The sequence below is a fragment of the Atractosteus spatula genome, assembly GCF_055471065.1.
Source record: "Atractosteus spatula isolate fAtrSpa1 chromosome 10 unlocalized genomic scaffold, fAtrSpa1.hap1 SUPER_10_unloc_1, whole genome shotgun sequence".
In the NCBI taxonomy this organism is placed as follows: domain Eukaryota; kingdom Metazoa; phylum Chordata; class Actinopteri; order Semionotiformes; family Lepisosteidae; genus Atractosteus; species Atractosteus spatula.
Window position 1 is genome coordinate 5,354,198 of NW_028296612.1, and position 20,653 is coordinate 5,374,850.

General features: G+C 56.4%; 1 protein-coding gene across 1 annotated transcript; it reads left to right on the plus strand.

Moving 5' to 3' along the window:
• The first annotated feature begins 1,010 nt into the window (after positions 1-1,010).
• slc44a4 (solute carrier family 44 member 4) lies at positions 1,011-20,342 on the plus strand. Its single transcript, XM_088908043.1, has 22 exons — positions 1,011-1,753; positions 6,136-6,184; positions 7,722-7,795; positions 7,896-7,974; positions 8,167-8,266; positions 8,987-9,112; positions 9,217-9,277; positions 9,368-9,482; positions 9,566-9,649; positions 11,762-11,874; positions 12,405-12,527; positions 12,832-12,931; positions 13,389-13,481; positions 13,979-14,081; positions 14,543-14,799; positions 15,375-15,469; positions 15,709-15,812; positions 15,904-15,977; positions 16,228-16,298; positions 17,441-17,535; positions 18,280-18,364; positions 18,773-20,342. Exons 1-22 carry the CDS (start codon positions 1,714-1,716, stop codon positions 18,883-18,885), a joined length of 2,154 nt encoding a protein of 717 aa, XP_088764169.1. The 5' UTR covers positions 1,011-1,713; the 3' UTR covers positions 18,886-20,342.
• The last annotated feature ends 311 nt before the right edge of the window (positions 20,343-20,653 follow it).

The window sequence follows — 20,653 nt, forward strand, 5'->3', positions numbered from 1 at the left end:
AGTAGCTCAGTGACACAGCTGACCGCTAGCTCAGTGACACAGCTGACCAGTAGCTCAGTGACACATCTGACCGCTAGCTCAGTGACACAGCTGACCAGTAGCTCAGTGACACAGCTGAGAAGCCCAGCAGGACCTCAGTGACACAGCTGACCAGTAGCTCAGTGACACAGCTGAGAAGCCCAGCAGGACCTCAGTGACACAGCTCAGTGACACAGCTGACCAGCCCAGCAGGACCTCAGTGACACAGCTGACCGGTACGTCAGTGACACAGCTGACCAGCCCAGCAGGACCTCAGTGACACAGCTGACCAGTAGCTCAGTGACACAGCTGACCAGCCCAGCAGGACCTCAGTGACACAGCTGACCGGTACGTCAGTGACACAGCTGACCAGCCCAGCAGGACCTCAGTGACACAGCTGACCGGTAGCTCAGTGACACAGCTGACCAGTAGCTCAGTGACACAGCTGACCAGCCCAGCAGGACCTCAGTGACACAGCTGAACAGCCCAGCTGGACCTCAGTGACACAGCTGACTGCGAGCTCAGTGACACAGCTGACCGCTAGCTGGCCGTCCAGGTGTGTCACGAGTCCAGCAGAGCTCTCTTCCTGTGAGCTGGACATGTGTCTGACCCCCGGGGGCTGTCCAGAGCTGGCTGCAGGGCGGACGCGGGGAGTCCCTCTGACGAGGAGCGAGCGCGGGGCTGCTCGGGGCCGCGGGTTCGAGGCACTCTATGATAAGAGTTCGGTACTGGAGTCAAGGGCGGAGACCCGGGGCTTCATCTCGCTCGCTGAAACGACCAGGCCAACGGGAAAGAATCCAACTCAAACAAGACGAACAAGGAAGAAGTTTGTTTTTTTTTCCCGGTCCTCCTCCTCCTCCTCCTCCTCCTCCTCCGCCAGGGGGGCGCGGCGTGACGTCACAGAGGAGGCGCGCCGGCGGGGCGGGGCGGGGGCGTGCCCGGCCAGGTGAGCGCTGCCGCCGCCCCTCCCAGCGGCAGGTGCCACTGTGACGTCACGCCTGGTTACCGCAGGCACAGAGACGGAGCGAGCGAGCGAGAGAGATTTATCTCCCAAACCAAACAGCTCCCCCTCGCCCAGCCGGACCCCGGAGCCGGGAGCGCTCTTCCAGGTGAACCCGAACCGAACAGAACCGAACCGTCCCCACGTCGTGCCGTTTGACACCGAGGAGGGAGGAGGGAGGTATACACAAATCGCCGGGGCAGAGGATCTCCGAGCGGCGGGTGGTTGGGTGAGTCGCCGAGAGAGGAGACGCCGGAGACTCTGTACACCGGAGAGCGGAGACCGGGGAGAGGAGACACCGGAGACCGGGGAGAGGAGACGCTGTAGACCGGAGACCGGGGAGAGGAGACACCGGAGACCGGAGACGCTGTAGACCGGAGACCGGGGAGAGGAGACACCGGACACCGGAGACCGGAGACGCTGTAGACCGGAGACCGGGGAGAGGAGACACCGGAGACCGGAGACCGGAGACGCTGTAGACCGGAAGTCGGGGAGAGGAGACACCGGAGACCGGAGACCGGAGACGCTGTAGACCGGAGACCGGGGAGAGGAGACACCGGAGACCGGGGAGAGGAGACGCTGTAGACCGGAGACCGGGGAGAGGAGACACCGGAGACCGGAGACGCTGTAGACCGGAGACCGGGGAGAGGAGACACCGGAGACCGGAGACCGGAGACCGGGGAGAGGAGACCGCGATGGGGAAGAAAAGCGAGGACAGCGACTCCGACACTTTCGGTGAGACCGACACACACACACGAGCACACTCGGGGGTCTCCCCCCTCCCCCCACGCCCGCCGCAGCCCGTGGGGGGGGAGGGGGTCCCCCGCGCTCGGGTCCGAGAGCCGGACAGGCCCCGTCTCGCCTCGCGGGTCTTGACTCGGCGGCTGCAGCAGGGCTGCGGCTCCTGTCCCGTGACGGCGACACACACACACACACACACGTCCCCCCGCTTCAGCACGCAGCTCAAGTCTCGACACCCGGGGGGAGACGTGAAGACGACGCGCCGGTTGGCGAAAACTTTAACGCGACATTTTTTTTTCTCTTAATTGTAATGAAACAAGTTAAACACGGTGATTTCTCACGGGCGCGCGCACACACACACACACACACAGTCCGAGTAACGAGCGAAACACAACCCCGGACAAGTTGTGCGATTTGATCGGCCCCGGTCGGACCCGCATTTCCGGTCTGAAAACGAGCGCGTCTGGACACCCTGATATAGCGCCTTTCCCGCCTGGGGCCGGGGGGGGGGGGGGGGTGCGCCAGGCCGGTCTGCTGGGGTCGGACTGTGTTTGGGACTGGGGACAGCAGTCTCTCCCGTCCTGCTGGCGGCTGGGGGGGGGGGGTGAGGACGCAGGTTCGAGCCCTGTCCAGAGTGACACAGCTGACCGGTACCTCAGCGAGTCCATCACAGGACACACACACACACACTGGACAGGACACACGCACTCTCACACACACTGGACAGGACACCAGTCCATCACAGGACACACACACACACCCTGGACAGGACACACATGCACTCTCACACACCCTGGACAGGACAGCAGTCCCTCACAGGACACTCTCACACACCCTGGACAGGACAGCAGTCCCTCACAGGACACACTCACACACCCTGGACAGGACAGCAGTCCCTCACAGGACACACTCACACCCTGGACAGGACATAGGACAGCAGTCCCTCACTGGACACTGTGAGAACGAGGTCAGTGAGGAACAGGAAGCAGGGAGAGGGGACGTCTGCACTGGGACAGGCCTGGGAATTCTCTGGGAGCTGCTGCAGGAGTGTGTGTGTGTAAGTTGGGAATTTGCATGGGGTTCCAGAGAGAGGGAGAGGGGTGTGTCTGATGGGCTTGCTCCACAAAGATCTCCATCCTGTCTCGTGAACACACATCCTGTGTGCAGTGTGTGTGTGGTGTTTCTGAGTGTGTGTACAGTGCGTTTGTGTGTTTCTGAGTATGTCAGTGTGTCTGTTTGCACAGTGTGTGTTTCTGTGTGCATGTACGCTGTTTCTGAGAGTGTGTGCGGCTTGTCTGTGATTCTGTGCACGTGTGCAGTGTTTCTGAGTGCGTGTGCAGTTTGTGTGATTCTGTGCACATGTACAGTGTTTCTGAGAGTGTGTGCGGTTTGTCTGTGATTCTGTGCACGTGTACAGTGTTTCTGAGTGTGTGCAGCTTGTCTGTGTGTACAGTGCATTTGTGTGTTTCTGAGTATGTCTGCGTGTACAGTGTGTGTTTATGTGTGCATGTACGGCGTTTCGGAGTGTGTGTGTACAGTGTGCCTGTGTGTTTAATGTACAGCACTTACAATAGTCATTGTAGAAAAGGAAACGTTGTGTTTCTGCATTAAACGCGCTGTCGATTTGTTTTAAAACAATGGCCGTTCCTCTGAGCACTGAACACGGGCTGTTGTACGGGAACCTGGGCGTTTCTCTGAACACAGCAGGTTTCCTCGAGAAGCTGTACCTCTCTAGTTCCTGCTGGCCCTGCTGTATCACAATCGTGCTGTTAATCTTTGCTCAGCGGGTAGTGATGGCAGTCACACCAGCTTTAATCGCACATAACCGCCCATCAGCCTCTGGATCGTCCGTCTCACTCTCTTGATCTTGAACTTCCCTGATTGACTCTGTGTATAACGTCCTCGTTCGTTTCACTGTTGTCGGGTGTCAGTTAGAGTGTGTGTGCAGGTTGTGTTATTTGTGCTGTTATTGCATATACAATATGCTGTTGTGTGTGTGTGTGTGCGTGTGAGTGATGTGGTTGTTTTACAGTGTTTTTGTGCATCTGAAAGTTGAGGGCACTGTGCCATCCCAGCCCTCCTGAATCTAAACCAGTCTTTCCGCAAATATCCCGGAGAGTTGGGCGATCTCGGGAGCCCTTTCCTGGGAATGTGTTTGCGTTCGGTGTCTCCTCGCCGGGCTGGGATTTTATGCTGATTGTTCTACAGAGCCGGGGACGCGCAGCTCAGGTTGGGTCTGATTGTGTCACTGTGGGCTCGGCAGGTCTGGGGGTCAGCAGGACCAAGACTGGGGAACCCCCTCCTGTACAGGGTCAGGAGGGAGCAGGAGTGTGTCCCGGCAAGCACTGGGTGCAAGGCGGGGTACACCCTGGACAGGACACCAGTCCATCACAGGACACACACACACCCTGGACAGGACCCTAGTCCATCACAGGACACACACACACCCTGGACAGGACACCAGTCCATCACAGGACACGCACACCCTGGACAGGACACCAGTCCATCACAGGGCACGCACGCACGCACGCACGCACGCACGCACGCACGCACGCACGCACGCACGCACCCTGGACAGGACACACACACTGTGAGACACACTCTCTGCGTGTGTGTGTGTGAGCCCAGTTCTCTCTGCGTGTGTGTGTGTGAGCCCAGTTCTCTCTGCGTGTGTGTGTGAGCCCAGTTCTCTCTGCGTGTGTGTGTGAGCCCAGTTCTCTCTGCGTGTGTGTGTGTGCATAGTTCTCTCCAGGAAGTTGCAGCTCATGCAAATCCTGCAGTCTCATGAGCCTGCTGCCCTCTGGGCGAGACTGAAACCTGATCTCTGACCTGAGAGAGAGAGGGGAGAGTCTGAGATTTCAGGAGGATGAGAGAGAGAGAGAGAGGTGCTGCTCTTTCCGGGATCGGCTCCGGATCCCGAGACTCTGAACTGGAGGGATATTACAGGGTGCACGGAGAGGGGGAGGGGGAGGGCTCCTTTGACAACTACACCTCCCACCAGCCCCCCTGGCTGTGGCCTGCTCCGAGGGGCGCAGGCTGGCTGGTGCAAGGGCTGGTGGGAGTTGTAGTTTGTCTCCCCTCCAGCTCTAGCCGCACTGCTGTGCCCCGTGGCTGGCTGGGTACACACACACACCACGGCTACGCCCTCGAGAGTGACCACTCCCGGTTCCTCTCTCTCTTCCTGCTCTCCTTGTTTTTCCACTCTCTCTCTTTCCTTCCTGCTCCTCCTCCTCCTCCTCCTCCTCCTCCTCCTCGCACCTGCCGGCCTCCCCGTCCTTCTCTGTGCTGATCTGATCTGACAGCCTGTTCCCCACCCCCGCCCCCCTCTGTGTACAGAAGAGCCTCCTGTCCTGACTGGAGGAGCTCACCCAGCTGTGTCTGGAGAGAAGCCAGGGTATCAGCTTCAACAACAGGGCTGGGCAGCCTGTTCCCCACCCCCACCCCTCTCTGTGTACAGAAGAGCCCCCCCAGCCTCAGTTCCCCCAGCATCTCGGCGTGGGACTCTCCCTTCGGACTAAAGAGACTCGGTTCCTCTAGCCTGAGCCTGTCAGTGTGGTCCATCTCTTTCCTTCCCTGAACGTCCCTGCCTGCTCCTCTCTGGACGGTGTCTCCTGCTGACCTCCTGCTCACTCAGGGAAGTGGAGGGCCTGTGTTTTCACTGTAGGAAGTTCCTGTTAAGTCCCTCGCACGTCAGTCTGAAACCTGATCACCTTTGTCCCCGAGCGCGGAGATTAACGGCCTCGTTAAGGTCTCTTCCCTGTTCCTTGATGAAGGTTAATCATCCATCCATCATCATAATCATCCAAGCCCTGGGGTGGGTGCGTGTGTGTGAGTGCACGTGTGCACGTCTGTTTGTCAGTGAGTGCACATCTGGGTGTTTCTGTGCAGACACGTGTATGCACATCTGGATGCGTGTCTGTGTGCGCGCGCACATCTGGGTGGGTTTGTGTCTGTGAGTGTGTGCGGACAGGGTTGTGTGTGAGAGTGAATGTGTGCACATATGTGCGTGTTTTTGTGTGTGGCTATGTGTGTTTGTGTGCGCGCATCTCCTCCTGTCCTCCAGCGGTCCCAGATGCAGGTAGGTGTGTGTGTGTGCGCGCGCCTCTCCTCCTGTCCTCTATCGGTCCCAGGTCCAGGAACTGCAGCTCCTCTGCTCGGCTCTGACTGGACGCTGGTTGAACCCGGGCCCTGGACTGTGTGTGTGTGCGGAGCGCATCCACACCCCTCTCACGCCCAGACTGGTCTGACCACGCCGAGCAGGCCTGACCGCTTCTGGACCGGCCAGCGGCGGACAGCCTGGAGCCACTGGCCTCGGCCTGTGGGCTGACTCAGAGGTTTAAAAACTTTCTCTCGCTTTCTTCTGCACCCTGTCGTAGGAGAGGCAGCTAAATATGACCCCACTTTTAATGGACCAATCAGAAACAGGTGAGCATTGTCTCAGATTGTCTGAATTAACGCCTCTTTCTCTCTCAGGGCAGTGTTCATGTACTGGAGTGTCCAGTCAGTGTGTCTGTATGAACCCCTCTCTCTCTCTCTCAGTGCAGTGTTCATGTACTGGAGTGTCCAGTCAGTGTGTCTGTATGAACCCCTCTCTCTCTCAGTGCAGTGTTCATGTACTGGAGTGTCCAGTCAGTGTGTGTGTATGAACCCCTCTCTCTCTCAGTGCAGTGTTCATGTACTGGAGTGTCCAGTCAGTGTGTGTGTATGAACCCCTCTCTCTCTCTCAGTGCAGTGTTCATGTACTGGAGTGTCCAGTCAGTGTGTGTGTGAACCCCTCTCTCTCTCTCAGTGCAGTGTTCATGTACTGGAATGTCCAGTCAGTGTGTGTGTATGAACCCCTCTCTCTCTCAGTGCAGTGTTCATGTACTGGAGTGTCCAGTCAGTGTGTCTGTATGAACCCCTCTCTCTCTCAGTGCAGTGTTCATGTACTGGAGTGTCCAGTCAGTGTGTCTGTATGAACCCCTCTCTCTCTCAGTGCAGTGTTCATGTACTGGAGTGTCCAGTCAGTGTGTGTGTATGAACCCCTCTCTCTCTCAGTGCAGTGTTCATGTACTGGAGTGTCCAGTCAGTGTGTCTGTATTAACCCCTCAGAGCAGTGTTACTGTCTGTATTAACCTGTCTCTCTCTCTCTCAGAGCAGTGTTACTGCTGTATTAACCCCTCTCTCTCTCTCAGAGCAGTGTTACTGTCTGTATTAACCCCTCTCTCTCTCAGTGCCGTGTTACTGTCTGTATTAACCCGTCTCTCTCTCAGTGCCGTGTTACTGTCTGTATTAACCCGTCTCTCTCTCAGTGCCGTGTTACTGTCTGTATTAACCCGTCTCTCTCTCAGAGCAGTGTTACTGTCTGTATTAACCCCTCTCTCTCTCTCAGAGCAGTGTTACTGTCTGTATTAACCCCTCTCTCTCTCAGTGCCGTGTTACTGTCTGTATTAACCCGTCTCTCTCTCAGTGCCGTGTTACTGTCTGTATTAACCCGTCTCTCTCTCAGTGCCGTGTTACTGTCTGTATTAACCCGTCTCTCTCTCAGAGCAGTGTTACTGTCTGTATTAACCCATCTCTCTCTCTCAGAGCAGTGTTACTGTCTGTATTAACCCCTCTCTCTCTCAGTGCCGTGTTACTGTCTGTATTAACCTGTCTCTCTCTCAGTGCCGTGTTACTGTCTGTATTAACCCGTCTCTCTCTCAGAGCAGTGTTACTGTCTGTATTAACCCGTCTCTCTCTCAGAGCAGTGTTACTGTCTGTATTAACCCGTCTCTCTCTCAGAGTAGTGTTACTGTCTGTATTAACCCCTCTCTCTCTCAGTGCCGTGTTACTGTCTGTATTAACCCGTCTCTCTCTCAGAGCAGTGTTACTGTCTGTATTAACCCCTCTCTCTCTCTCAGAGCAGTGTTACTGTCTGTATTAACCCCTCTCTCTCTCAGTGCAGTGTTGCTGTCTGTATTAACCCGTCTCTCTCTCTCAGAGGCTGTACAGACATTATTTGCTGTGTGTTGTTCTTGGCTGCCATTGTTGGCTACATGATCGTGGGAATTCTGGGTAAGCCGAGCGGTCAACACCCCCGTCTCTCCTCTTGTCTCTTCCCGCGGACGAGGTGATGGAGAGCCTCATCCTCTGTCTGTGTCCCCCATTCTGTCAGCCTGGCTGTACGGAGACCCCCGACAAGTCCTGTACCCCCGAAACTCCACCGGCAGCTTCTGTGGAGTGGGAGAGAACAAGTGAGACATTTTCTGTCTGTCCTGTCGGTGTCCTCGTGTGTGTCGTGTCTGACCTTGTGCTTTCTTGCTGGCTTTCACGTCTGTCTGCTGTGTGTGTGTACCGACTGCGTTCTCCCAGCGGCTGTGACTGTGCTCAGTCTCTGTTGGGTGCCAGTGTAACCAGTTGCTCTTGTGCTCTGTCTCCTTTGGCAGAGACAAGCCCAGTGTGCTGTATTTCAATATCCTGAAGTGCGCCACCTCTACAAACATCATGGCTGCGGCTTTGAATGGACTTCAGTGTCCCACAACACAGGTCTTTATAAATCGCTACTGTGTGAGGAGTGCCTCTGGGGTCTGTGTGAGGGGCTGGACTCGTCTCCCTGTGTGAGGAGTGCCTCTGGGGTCTGTGTGAGGGTCTGGACTCCTCTTTCTGTGTGAGGAGTGCCTCTGGGGTCTGTGTGAGGGTCTGGACTCCTCTCTCTGTGTGTGGAGTGTCTCTGGGGTCTGTGTGAGGGTCTGGACTCCTCTCTCTGTGTGAGGAGTGTCTCTGGGGTCTGTGTGAGGGTCTGGACTCCTCTCTCTGTGTGAGGAGTGTCTCTGGGGTCTGTGTGAGGGTCTGGACTCCTCTCTCTGTGTGAGGAGTGCCTCTGGGGTCTGTGTGAGGGTCTGGACTCCTCTCTCTGTGTGAGGAGTGTCTCTGGGGTCTGTGTGAGGGTCTGGACTCCTCTCTCTCTGTGTGAGGAGTGTCTCTGGGGTCTGTGTGAGGGGCTGGACTCGTCTCCCTGTGTGAGGAGTGCCTCTGGGGTCTGTGTGAGGGTCTGGACTCCTCTCTCTGTGTGAGGAGTGTCTCTGGTGTCTGTGTGAGGGTCTGGACTCCTCTCTCTGTGTGAGGAGTGTCTCTGGGGTCTGTGTGAGGGGCTGGACTCCTCTCTCTGTGTGAGGAGTGTCTCTGGGGTCTGTGCGAGGGTCTGGACTCCTCTCTCCAACAGATCAGACCTGGGGGGTTGTGTTAAAGGGACTTTGTCTCTCTCAGATCTGTGTGGCGACGTGTCCCAATGACTTCTGGATTGTTCCACCACAAGGTTACATGCAGTCCCCCAAAAGTGTCTTCCAGCAGCAGTACTGCGTCCCATCCTTTAATCTCGCCACGACAAATATGGTACGTCTCTCTCTTCTTCTGCCGATGCACATGGGACCTTTGTCTTCATGTCTGTATTAACCCTTCTCTCTCTCTCTCTCTCTCGCTCTCTCGCCATGTCTCAGTCCACCAGTGACGTTATCAATAAGGAGCTGTGTGCCTATTTCTACACTCCGTCTTCCTCAGGTGAGAGGGCGGGTGGCTTGATTCTCGTCTCGGACGTGGGGTGGCCCCGTCGGTCCGTGTCTGAGCCTCTCTCCCTGTGTCTGCCTGCAGTTCTGGGGCGCTGTCTGCCCAGTATGGGCTCGCTGAGCGTCATCCCTTCCAATTTCTCCATCCCTGGCCTGAGCTCGGCCAACCAGACCGCCAGCAGGATCAGTAACGCCACCCAGTGAGTCTCTCGCCACGCTGGCCGGGGGCGTGCTGGTGTCTGCGGCAGGACTGTGATAGCCCCCCTCTCTCTCTGTGCCTTAGAGATGTCATCTTGGGGTTCAACGCCAAGGAGATTGGGGTGCGCATCTTCGAGGACTTTGCAGTGTCCTGGTACTGGATCCTCATGTGAGTCTCTGTGTGTGCGTGAGACTCGCACGCACGCACGCACGCACGCACGCACACGCACGCACGCACGCACACATTCAGAGCTCTGAGGTAGAACGGTAGATGATGTGAGAATCCTCTCAATGTGTGTTACCAACGGTGTGTCAGTGCACTGCCCTGCGCTGACGGTGTATTGCTGACCTGTAGAGGTATTAATCGCAGTGTATTAATCGCCTGTAGAGGTATTAATCGCAGTGTATTGCTGACCTGTAGAGGTATTAATCGCGGTGTATTAATCGCCTGTAGAGGTATTAATCGCGGTGTATTGCTGACCTGTAGAGGTATTAATCGCGGTGTATTGCTGACCTGTAGAGGTATTAATCTCCTGTAGAGGTATTAATCGCAGTGTATTAATCTCCTGTAGAGGTATTAATCGCAGTGTATTGCTGACCTGTAGAGGTATTAATCGCAGTGTATTGCTGACCTGTAGAGGTATTAATCGCGGTGTATTGCTGACCTGTAGAGGTATTAATCGCGGTGTATTAATCGCCTGTAGAGGTATTAATCGCTGTGTATTGCTGACCTGTAGAGGTATTAATCGCTGTGTATTGCTGACCTGTAGAGGTATTAATCGCAGTGTATTAATCGCCTGTAGAGGTATTAATCGCAGTGTATTGCTGACCTGTAGAGGTATTAATCGCGATGTATTGCTGACCTGTAGAGGTATTAATCGCCTGTAGAGGTATTAATCGAGGTGTATTGCTGACCTGTAGAGGTATTAATCGCCTGTAGAGGTATTAATCGCTGTGTATTGCTGACCTGTAGAGGTATTAATCGCAGTGTATTGCTGACCTGTAGAGGTATTAATCGCCTGTAGAGGTATTAATCGCAGTGTATTGCTGACCTGTAGAGGTATTAATCGCAGTGTATTGCTGACCTGTAGAGGTATTAATCGCAGTGTATTAATCGCCTGTAGAGGTATTAATCGCGGTGTATTGCTGACCTGTAGAGGTATTAATCGAGGTGTATTGCTGACCTGTAGAGGTATTAATCGCCTGTAGAGGTATTAATCGCTGTGTATTGCTGACCTGTAGAGGTATTAATCGCAGTGTATTAATCGCCTGTAGAGGTATTAATCGCGGTGTATTAATCGCCTGTAGAGGTATTAATCGCGGTGTATTGCTGACCTGTAGAGGTATTAATCGCGGTGTATTGCTGACCTGTAGAGGTATTAATCGCAGTGTATTGCTGACCTGTAGAGGTATTAATCGCAGTGTATTAATCGCCTGTAGAGGTATTAATCGCAGTGTATTGCTGACCTGTAGAGGTATTAATCGCAGTGTATTAATTGCCTGTAGAGGTATTAATCGCGGTGTATTAATCGCCTGTAGAGGTATTAATCGCGGTGTATTGCTGACCTGTAGAGGTATTAATCGCGGTGTATTGCTGACCTGTAGAGGTATTAATCGCGGTGTATTAATCGCCTGTAGAGGTATTAATCGCGGTGTATTGCTGACCTGTAGAGGTATTAATCGCCTGTAGAGGTATTAATCGAGGTGTATTAATCGCCTGTAGAGGTATTAATCGAGGTGTATTGCTGACCTGTAGAGGTATTAATCGAGGTGTATTAATCTCCTGTAGAGGTATTAATCGCGGTGTATTAATCGCCTGTAGAGGTATTAATCGAGGTGTATTGCTGACCTGTAGAGGTATTAATCGCGGTGTATTAATCGCCTGTAGAGGTATTGCCCCTGAGCCCAGGACAGGTGTACAGGGTTGTTATTGACTTCAGAGACGGAGAGGCACGTTGTTTGTCTCCCCCTTGTGGCCGGCGGGGTGCACTGCAGTCACTGCGGGGGTCCAGTAGGGGGTCAGACCGACTCAATCCAAGGTGCTTTATTAGCATGGCTGATGGGTACCGTCAGTGTTGCCAAAGCACATAAAATAAACAAATTTACATGAAACAAAACAAAAAATAAAAGTAAAATAAAATCTTCAGACATTTACAACAAAGACATATTATTGAGAGACAGACTCACTGCTCCTCGGGCTGGGACAGGAGATCACACACTGGGCTGCCAGTTCAGCTGAGTTTCCTCCTCCCTCCTCCCTCTCTCCCCCCCTCCCGGACAGCGGCCTGCTCATCGCCATGGCCGCCAGCCTGCTCTTCCTCCTCCTCCTGCGGTTCATGGCCGGCATCCTGGTCTGGGTTCTGATCGTGGGCGTGCTGGGTGTCATTGCGTACGGTGAGGCAACGAGACCTGTCTCTCTCTGCCCGGGGTGCTGCCCGTGTCTCTCTGTGCACAGTCAGGTGCCTGTCTGTCTGTCTCTCTCTGTCCAGTGTCCTGTCTGTCTCTCTGTGCACAGTGAGGTGCCTGTCGGTCTCTCTCTCTGTGCAGTGTCCTGTCTGTCTCTCTGTGCACAGTCAGGTGCCTGTGTCTCTCTCCGTGCAGTGTCCTGTCTGTCTCTCTGTGCACAGTCAGGTGCCTGTGTCTCTCTCCGTGCAGTGTCCTGTCTGTCTCTCTGTGCACAGTCAGGTGCCTGTGTCTCTCTCCGTGCAGTGTCCTGTCTGTCTCTCTGTGCACAGTCAGGTGCCTGTCGGTCTGTCTCTCTCTGTCCACCATCCTGTCTGTCTCTCTGTGCACAGTCAGGTGCCTGTGTCTCTCTCCGTGCAGTGTCCTGTCTGTCTCTCTGTGCACAGTCAGGTGCCTGTGTCTCTCTCCGTGCAGTGTCCTGTCTCTGTGTTCACAGTGAGGTGCCTGTCTGTCTGTTTCAGGTATCTGGCACTGTTACTGGGAGTACAATAACTACAGAAACTCCAACGTCTCCATCAACAACATCGGCTTCACCACCAACCTCTCGGCCTACCTGCAGGTGAAGGAGACCTGGCTGGCTTTCTGTGAGTCTCATCATCATCATCTTCATTACGAGCTGCTCCTCTTCCTCTCTCTCTGTCTCCCAGTCATTATCCGGCACAATCTTCATCTGTCTCTCTCTCCCTCCAGGGACGATCCCAGATATCCTTCTCTAACTCGACACTAACCTGCCTGTCTCTCTCGCGTGGTGAACATGCTGAATGTGTTTCTGGGACTGCACACTAACCCGTCTCTCTCTCTGCCTGTCTCCCTCCCTCCCTCCCTCTCTCTCTCTTCCCCAGTGATTATCCTGAGTTGCACACTAACCTGTCTCTCTCTCCCTCCCAGTGATTATCCTGGCTGCTCTAGAGCTCATCCTGCTGCTCCTGCTCATCTTCCTGCGGACCCGAATCCTCATCGCCATCGCACTCATCAAGGAGGCCAGCAAGTCCGTCAGACAACACACACTAACCCCCCTGTCTCTCTGCCCTGGTGTCTGTCAGATAATGCACACTAACCCCCCTGTCTCTCTGCCCTGGTGTCTGTCAGACAGCTGTCACTAGCCCCCCTGTCTCTCTGCCCTGGTGTCTGTCAGACAGCTGTCACTAGCCCCCCTGTCTCTCTGCCCTGGTGTCTGTCAGATAATGCACACTAACCCCCCTGTCTCTCTGCCCTGGTGTCTGTCAGATAACGCACACTAGCCCCCCTGTCTCTCTGCCCTGGTGTCTGTCAGACAGCTGTCACTAACCCCCGTCTCTCTGCCCTGGTGTCTGTCAGACAGCTGTCACTAACCCCTGTCTCTCTGCCCTGGTGTCTGTCAGACAGCTGTCACTCACCCCCCTGTCTCTCTGCCCTGGTGTCTGTCAGACAGCTGTCACTCACCCCCCTGTCTCTCTCTCTCTCAGGGCGATTGGTCACATCATGAGTGCGCTGGTCTACCCCCTAGTGACCTTCTCCCTGCTGGTGGTGTGTGTGGCGTACTGGGGCATCACAGCACTGTATCCTGTCGCTAAGGCTGGGGCCAAGCCAGCAACCGGCCCTGTCTCTCTCTCTCTCTCGGAGCAGTCCCAGTCCTGTCTCTCTCTCTTTCAGGGGCGGTCCCAGTCCTGTCTCTCTCTCTTTCTCAGGGCCTGTCTGTCTCTGTGAGGCCCTGTCTCTCTCTCTCTCTTTCAGGAGGAGTCCCAGTCCTGTCTCTCTCTCAGGCCCTGTCTGTCTCTGTGACACCCTGTCTATCTCTCAGGAGCAGTCCCAGCCCTGTCTCTCTCACAAGCCCTGTCTGTCTCTCTCAGGCCCTGTCTCTCTCTCAGACCGTGTCTGTCTGTCTGAGGCCCTGTCTCTCTCTCTCTATCTGAGGCCCTGTCTGTCTCTGTGAGGGCATGTCTCTCTCTCAGGAGCTGTCCCAGTCCTGTCTGTCTCTATCTGAGGCCCTGTCTGTCTCTGTGAGGCCCTGTCTCTCTCTCTCTCGGAGCTGTGCCAGTCCTTGACAGCCCTGCAGGTACCTCGCCACCTCCGGGGGTCCCCTGTACAGAGTGGTCGCTCTCAACTCCTCGCTCCCCAGCTGCCAGAACGTCACTGGCAACGACAGCTGTGACCCAGCGGTACCGCCTGTCTCCCTGCCTGCCTGTCTGCTCACCACCTCTCTCTCCCTCCCTCAGCCCTGTGCTAACCTCTCTCTCCCTCCCTCAGCCCTGTGCTAACCTGTCTCTCTCTCTCTCCCTCCCTCAGCCCTGTGATAACCTGTCTCTCTCTCTTTCCCAGCCCTGTGCTAACCTGTCTCTCTCTCTTCCTCCCTCAGCCCTGTGCTAACCTCTCTTTCTCTGTCCCCCCCTCAGCCCTGTGCTAACCTGTCTCTCTCTCTCTCCCAGCCCTGTGCTAACCTGTCTCTCTCTCTCCCTCCCTCAGCCCTGTGCTAACCTGTCTCACTCTCTCTCTCCCTCCCTCAGCCCTGCGCTAACCTGTCTCTCCCCCCCCCCTCCTCAGCCCTGTGCTAACCTGTCTCTCTCTCTCTCCCAGCCCTGTGCTAACCTGTCCTAACCTGTCTCACTCTCTCTCTCCCCAGGCCTTTAACTCCTCCCAGTATGCCTGCCAGCCCGTGCGCTGCGTCTTCTTCAAGTACAACGACCAGGGCCTGTTCCAGCGCAACCTCTTCAACCTGCAGGTGTACAACGTGCTGGCCTTCCTGTGGTGCGTCAACTTCGTCATCGCGCTGGGCCAGTGCACCCTGGCGGGCGCCTTCGCCTCCTACTACTGGGCCCTGCGCAAGCCCGCCGACATCCCCGCCCTGCCCCTCACCGCCAGCTTCCTGCGCGCCCTGCGGTACGGTACGGCCGGGCCGAGCTCGCCCGGGCCGAGCCCCGGGGTCGGGGTCTGTGTGGTGCCGCTGGGTTCGCGGCGGGGTGTGTGTGTGCGTGCGTGCAGGCCCATGCGGTTGCTGGGTTTCTGTGTGTTGCGTATGCGTGTGGTTCTTGTGTTTCTGTGTGGGTGTTTACTGTGTGTGTGTAGTGTGTGTAGTGTGTGTAGTGTGTGTGTGTGTGTGTGTGTGTGGTTCTTGTTTTTCTGTGGGTGTTTAGTGTGTGTGTAGTATATGTGTGTGTGGTGTGTGTTTACTGTGTGTGGGTGTTTCTATCTGTGGGTGTGGGTGTTGTGGGGTTCTTGTGTTTCTGTGTGTGTGGGTGTCATGTGTGTTACTGAGCCTCTCTGCCACACAGACATGCAGTACTAATCATCACTGAGGGGTGCTGTCTCCCTCAGTGGAGCGGGCGTCAGGAACGATGAAGTGAGAGTCGCTTTCACCCTGACTGGTGTGTGTGTGTGTGTGTGTGTGTGTGTGTGTGTCTGCCCCACCTGATGCTGACCTGTCCCTCTGTCCCTCGGTCCCTCTGTCCCTGTAGATACCATGTTGGGTCTCTGGCGTTCGGAGCCTTGATTCTGACGATTGTCCAGTTCATTCGGATAGTCCTGGAGTACCTAGACCACAAGTTCAGAGGTGAGGGTCGCTGAGTGAGTGTGTCTGGATTAGACACTGTGTGAGTGTACTGTACTGTGAGTGTATTAACCCCTCTCTCTCTCTCTCTCAGTGTGACTGTACCGTGCTGTGAGTGTATTAACCCGTCTCTCTCTCTCTGTCAGTGCGAGTGTACCGTGCTGAGAGTGCATTAACCCCTCTCTCTCTCTGTCAGTGCGAGTGTACCGCGCTGAGAGTGCATTAACCCCTCTCTCTCCCAGCTGCTCAGAACCCCTGCGCCAGGTTCGTCATGTGCTGTCTCAAGTGCTGTTTCTGGTGCCTGGAGAAGTTCATCAAGTTCATCAACAGGAACGCCTACATCATGGTACGACCGTCCGGCCCGGTCCTCCGGTTCTGACCCCCCCCCCCCCCGAGGGGTCCCGCTGTGTGTGACCGTTTCCCCCTTCTCCCTGCAGATCGCTATTTACGGGAAAAACTTCTGCGTTTCGGCCAAGGACGCCTTCAAGCTGCTGATGAGGAACATCGTGAGGTGAGCAGGGGGAGGCTGGACGTGCGGCTTCCTGTGACGGAGGTTCCTGCTCCTCTCTCTCTCTCTCTCTCTCTCTCTCTCTCTCTCTCTCTCCTCCTCCGCCTCTCTCCTGCCGTCTTCCTTCCTGACCGACTCGCCCCCCCCCCTCGCCCGTGAGCGCCTTAACGGATGTCGTCAGCCGCTAGGAACCAAAGTGGCGCGGGCGGCGCGGGGGATGCCTTTGCCTGACGCGCCGTGCCTGTCTCTGCAGGGTGGTGGTGCTGGATAAGGTGACGGACCTGCTGCTGTTCTTCGGGAAGCTGCTGGTGGTGGGCGGAGTGGGTAAGGCCCGGTGGACCGGTTCGTGATGCCAGTTCCTCTGTATCTCTCCCTCTCTAGTCCCCTGTCTCTCTCTTTCTCCCTGTCTCCCTCTCGAGTCCCCTGTCTCCCTGTCTCCCTCTCGAGTCCCCTGTCTTTCTCTCTTTCTCTCTAATCCCCTGTCTCCCTCTCGAGTCCCCTGTCTAGTCCTCTCCTTCTCTCGAGTCCCCTGTCTCCCTCTCGAGTCCCCTGTCTCCCTCTCGAGTCCCCTGTCTTTCTCTCCAGTCCCCTGTCTCCCTGTCTCCCTCTCGAGTCCCCTGTCTCCCTCTCGAGTCCCCTGTCTCCCTGTCTCCCTCTCGAGTCCCCTGTCTCTCTCTCTTTCTCTCTAATCCCCTGTCTCCCTCTCGAGTCCCCTGTCTAGTCCTCTCCTTCTCTCGAGTCCCCTGTCTCCCTCTCGAGTCCCCTGTCTCCCTCTCGAGTCCCCTGTCTTTCTCTCCAGTCCCCTGTCTCCCTGTCTCCCTCTCTTTCTCTCTAATCCCCTGTCTCCCTCTCGAGTCCCCTGTCTCCCTCTCTTTCTCTCCAGTCCCCTGTCTCCCTGTCTCCCTCTCGAGTCCCCTGTCTCCCTCTCTTTCTCTCTAATCCCCTGTCTCCCTCTCGAGTCCCCTGTCTCCCTCTCTTTCTCTCGAGTCCCCTGTCTCCCTGTCTCCCTCTCGAGTCCCCTGTCTCCCTCTCTTTCTCTCGAGTCCCCTGTCTCCCTCTCTTTCTCTCGAGTCCCCTGTCTCCCTGTCTCCCTCTGGAGTCCCCTGTCTCCCTCTGGAGTCCCCTGTCTAGTCCTCTCCTTCTCTCGAGTCCCCTGTCTCCCTCTGGAGTCCCCTGTCTCCCTCTGGAGTCCCCTGTCTAGTCCTCTCCTTCTCTCGAGTCCCCTGTCTAGTCCTCTCCTTCTCTCGAGTCCCCTGTCTCCCTCTGGAGTCCCCTGTCTCCCTCTCGAGTCCCCTGTCTAGTCCTCTCCTTCTCTCGAGTCCCCTGTCTAGTCCTCTCCTTCTCTCGAGTCCCCTGTCTCCCTCTCGAGTCCCCTGTCTCCCTGTCTTTCTCTCGAGTCCCCTGTCTTTCTCTCGAGTCCCCTGTCTCCCTCTCTTTCTCTCTAATCCCCTGTCTCCCTCTCTCAGGGGTCCTGGCCTTCTTTTTCTTCTCCGGGAGGATCCAGCTGCCCAGTGACACCTTCCGCCCCGAGACGCTCAACTACTATTGGGTGCCCATCATCGTAAGTGCTGTCAGTCACTCTCGGCGTCCCGCCCTCCCTCAGCCTCCACTGGTGCGGCGGCCTGTCAGTCATTCCTCGGCGACCAATCGCTGCCCAGAGCCGCGTCAGAGGAGGGGGGGAGCGTGTTGTAATTGTGGCCCATCTACCCTGAACACTGAGAGTTACAAACATTCATCCTGTCTGATGAGCCAGGGTATCGGCTTCAACCACAGGGCTGGGCAGCCTGTTCCCCACCCCCACCCCCCTCTGTGTACAGAAGAGCCTCCTGTCCTGACTGGAGGAGCTCACCCAGCTGTGTCTGGAGAGAAGCCAGGGTATCGGCTTCAACCACAGGGCTGGGCAGCTTGTTCCCCACCCCCACCCCCCTCTGTGTACAGAAGAGCCTCCTGTCCTGACTGGAGGAGCTCACCCAGCTGTGTCTGGAGAGAAGCCAGAGTATCGGCTTCAACCACAGGGCTGGGCAGCTTGTTCCCCACCCCCACCCCCCTCTGTGTACAGTAGAGCCTCCTGTCCTGACTGGAGGAGCTCACCCAGCTGTGTCTGGAGAGAAGCCAGGGTATCGGCCTCAACCACAGGGCTGGGCAGCCTGTTCCCCACCCCCACCCCCCTCTGTGTACAGAAGCCCGCTGGGTAGAGTGTGCCAGAGCCCCTGGGGGTGGTCAGTGCTCGGCCGGGTCAGGGGGTTGACCTGTGTGTCCAGCGGGGGCAGGTGTGAGGGTCTCACTGTGCTGTTGTGTGTTCCAGACGGTGGTCGTGGGCTCCTACCTGGTCGCTCAGGGTTTCTTCAGTGTCTACAGCATGTGTGTGGACACACTCTTCCTCTGCTTCTGTGAGTGGACACACGCTCACACACTGACCAGCCCCTGCAGGACCAGGACTGGACACACTGACTGACCCCTGCAGGACCAGGACTGGACACACTGACTGACCCCTGCGGGACAGGACTGGACACACTGACTGACCCCTGCAGGACCAGGACTGGACACACTGACTGACCCCTGTGGGACAGGACTGGACACACTGACTGACCCCTGCAGGACCAGGACTGGACACACTGACTGACCCCTGCGGGACAGGACTGGACACACTGACTGACCCCTGCGGACCAGGACTGGACACACACACTGACTGACCCCTCCAGGACCAGGACTGGACACACACTGACCCCTGCTAGGACAGGACTGGACGGCCCCGGGAGGTGGACGGTGTGTGTTGACGCTGTGTCTCTCTCTCCCAGTGGAGGATCTGGAGAGGAACGATGGGTCGGTCCAGAAGCCCTACTACATGCCCAAGAGCCTGATGAAGATTCTCAACAAGAAGAACAAGCTGCCCAAGGCAGAGAAGAAATAAGAGACTTCCTCCTCCTCCTCTTCCTCACCCCCCACACTGTCTCCCCAGCAGTTTGTCATGTCCGCAATAAAACCCCTCACTTGCACAGGCACCCCGGCTGCTGCTCTCTCTGGGCCTGTCTCACTCTCGCCACCTCCTCTCTCTGGGCCTGTCTCCCTCTCCCTCTCGCCTCCTCTCTCTGGGCCTGTCTCCCTCTCCCTCTCACCTCCTCTCTCACAGGACAGCACAGGGAGTCCCTCAGTCATAAACACACACAGCAGGACAGGAGACACAGTGAGAGAGAGGACAGCACAGGGAGCCCCTCAGTCATAAACACACACAGCAGGACAGGAGACACAGTGAGAGAGAGGAGATCACAGAGAGTCCCTCAGTCATAAACACACACAGCAGGACAGGAGACACAGTGAGAGAGAGAGAGGAGATCACAGGGAGCCCCTCAGTCATAAACACACACAGCAGGACAGGAGACACAGTGAGAGAGAGGAGATCACAGGGAGCCCCTTAGTCATAAACACACACAGCAGGACAGGAGACACAGAGAGAGAGAGGAGATCACAGGGAGCCCCTCAGTCATAAACACACACAGCAGGACAGGAGACAAAGTGAGAGAGAGGAGATCACAGGGAGTCCCTCAGTCATAAACACACACAGCAGGACAGGAGACAAAGTGAGAGAGAGGAGATCACAGAGAGTCCCTCAGTCATAAACACACACAGCAGGACAGGAGACACAGAACAGCGCTGAAAGGTGTTGAGTTCAGGTCTGAAGGGGTGAAGGTGTCTTTCTGACAGGGGTTCAGAGGTCAAGCACACTCTGCGTTTTCTTTCTCCTCCCTCTCTCTCTCTCTCTCTCCTCTTGCTCCTTTCCCTCTCTCCTTGCTCCTCTCTCTAACCCATCTGTTTTTCGAAGGGGGTGAGTCTCTTAAGGGCTGGGGGTTGCCCTCTGAAATCCGGGACGTTGCTCAGACTCTGCCTGGAGGGGCCCCACGGTGACCTCTGACCCCCACCCCCCACCCCCCATCCCCAGCAGGAGGAGCTGGTTCTGATCCGGGAGGGAGACTGGATCGGTCCCGCCAGGTGACTTGACCGCACGGCACCCGCGGGTTCGGCTGTGGGCACCTCCTCTCACTCTGATCGCAGACGGGGGGGGCGCGGTCTCTCTCGCCCGGCGTTGGAGCCGAGAGGCCTGGGGTGTTGGTGACCCCTCCGTTTGCTGCCCGGTGCTGTGTCTCGCCTGCAGCTCGGTATTTTTTTTCCCCCTGGGATCGTGTTGCAGGAGACGCGCCCCCGTCTCGGTCTGCGCACAGCGGCTGGTGTTTTAGACGTTTTAATCTCTTTGTAAGCAGGTGACTGAACTCTGTTTGTTTTCTGTGGCACGGTTGCCGTGGTGATTGTTTGTACCATCGCTCAGTGCGAGAAACGCGCTCATTAAAAAGACTCCGGTGTTGGGGAAGAAAACGAGGTGCTTGATTTTGGCGGGGGGGGGTGACCTGGGGGTGACCGGGGGGGTGTGCGTGACCTATGTGTGGTCTGCTGCAGACACACACACACACTGACTGACCCCTCCAGGACCAGGGCTGGACAGCCCTGCTGCAGACACACACACTGACTGACCCCTCCGGGACCAGGGCTGGACACACACACTGACTGACCCCTCCGGGACCAGGGCTGGACACACACACTGACTGACCCCTCCGGGACCAGGACTGGACACACACACTGACTGACCCCTCCGGGACCAGGACTGGACACACACACTGACTGACCCC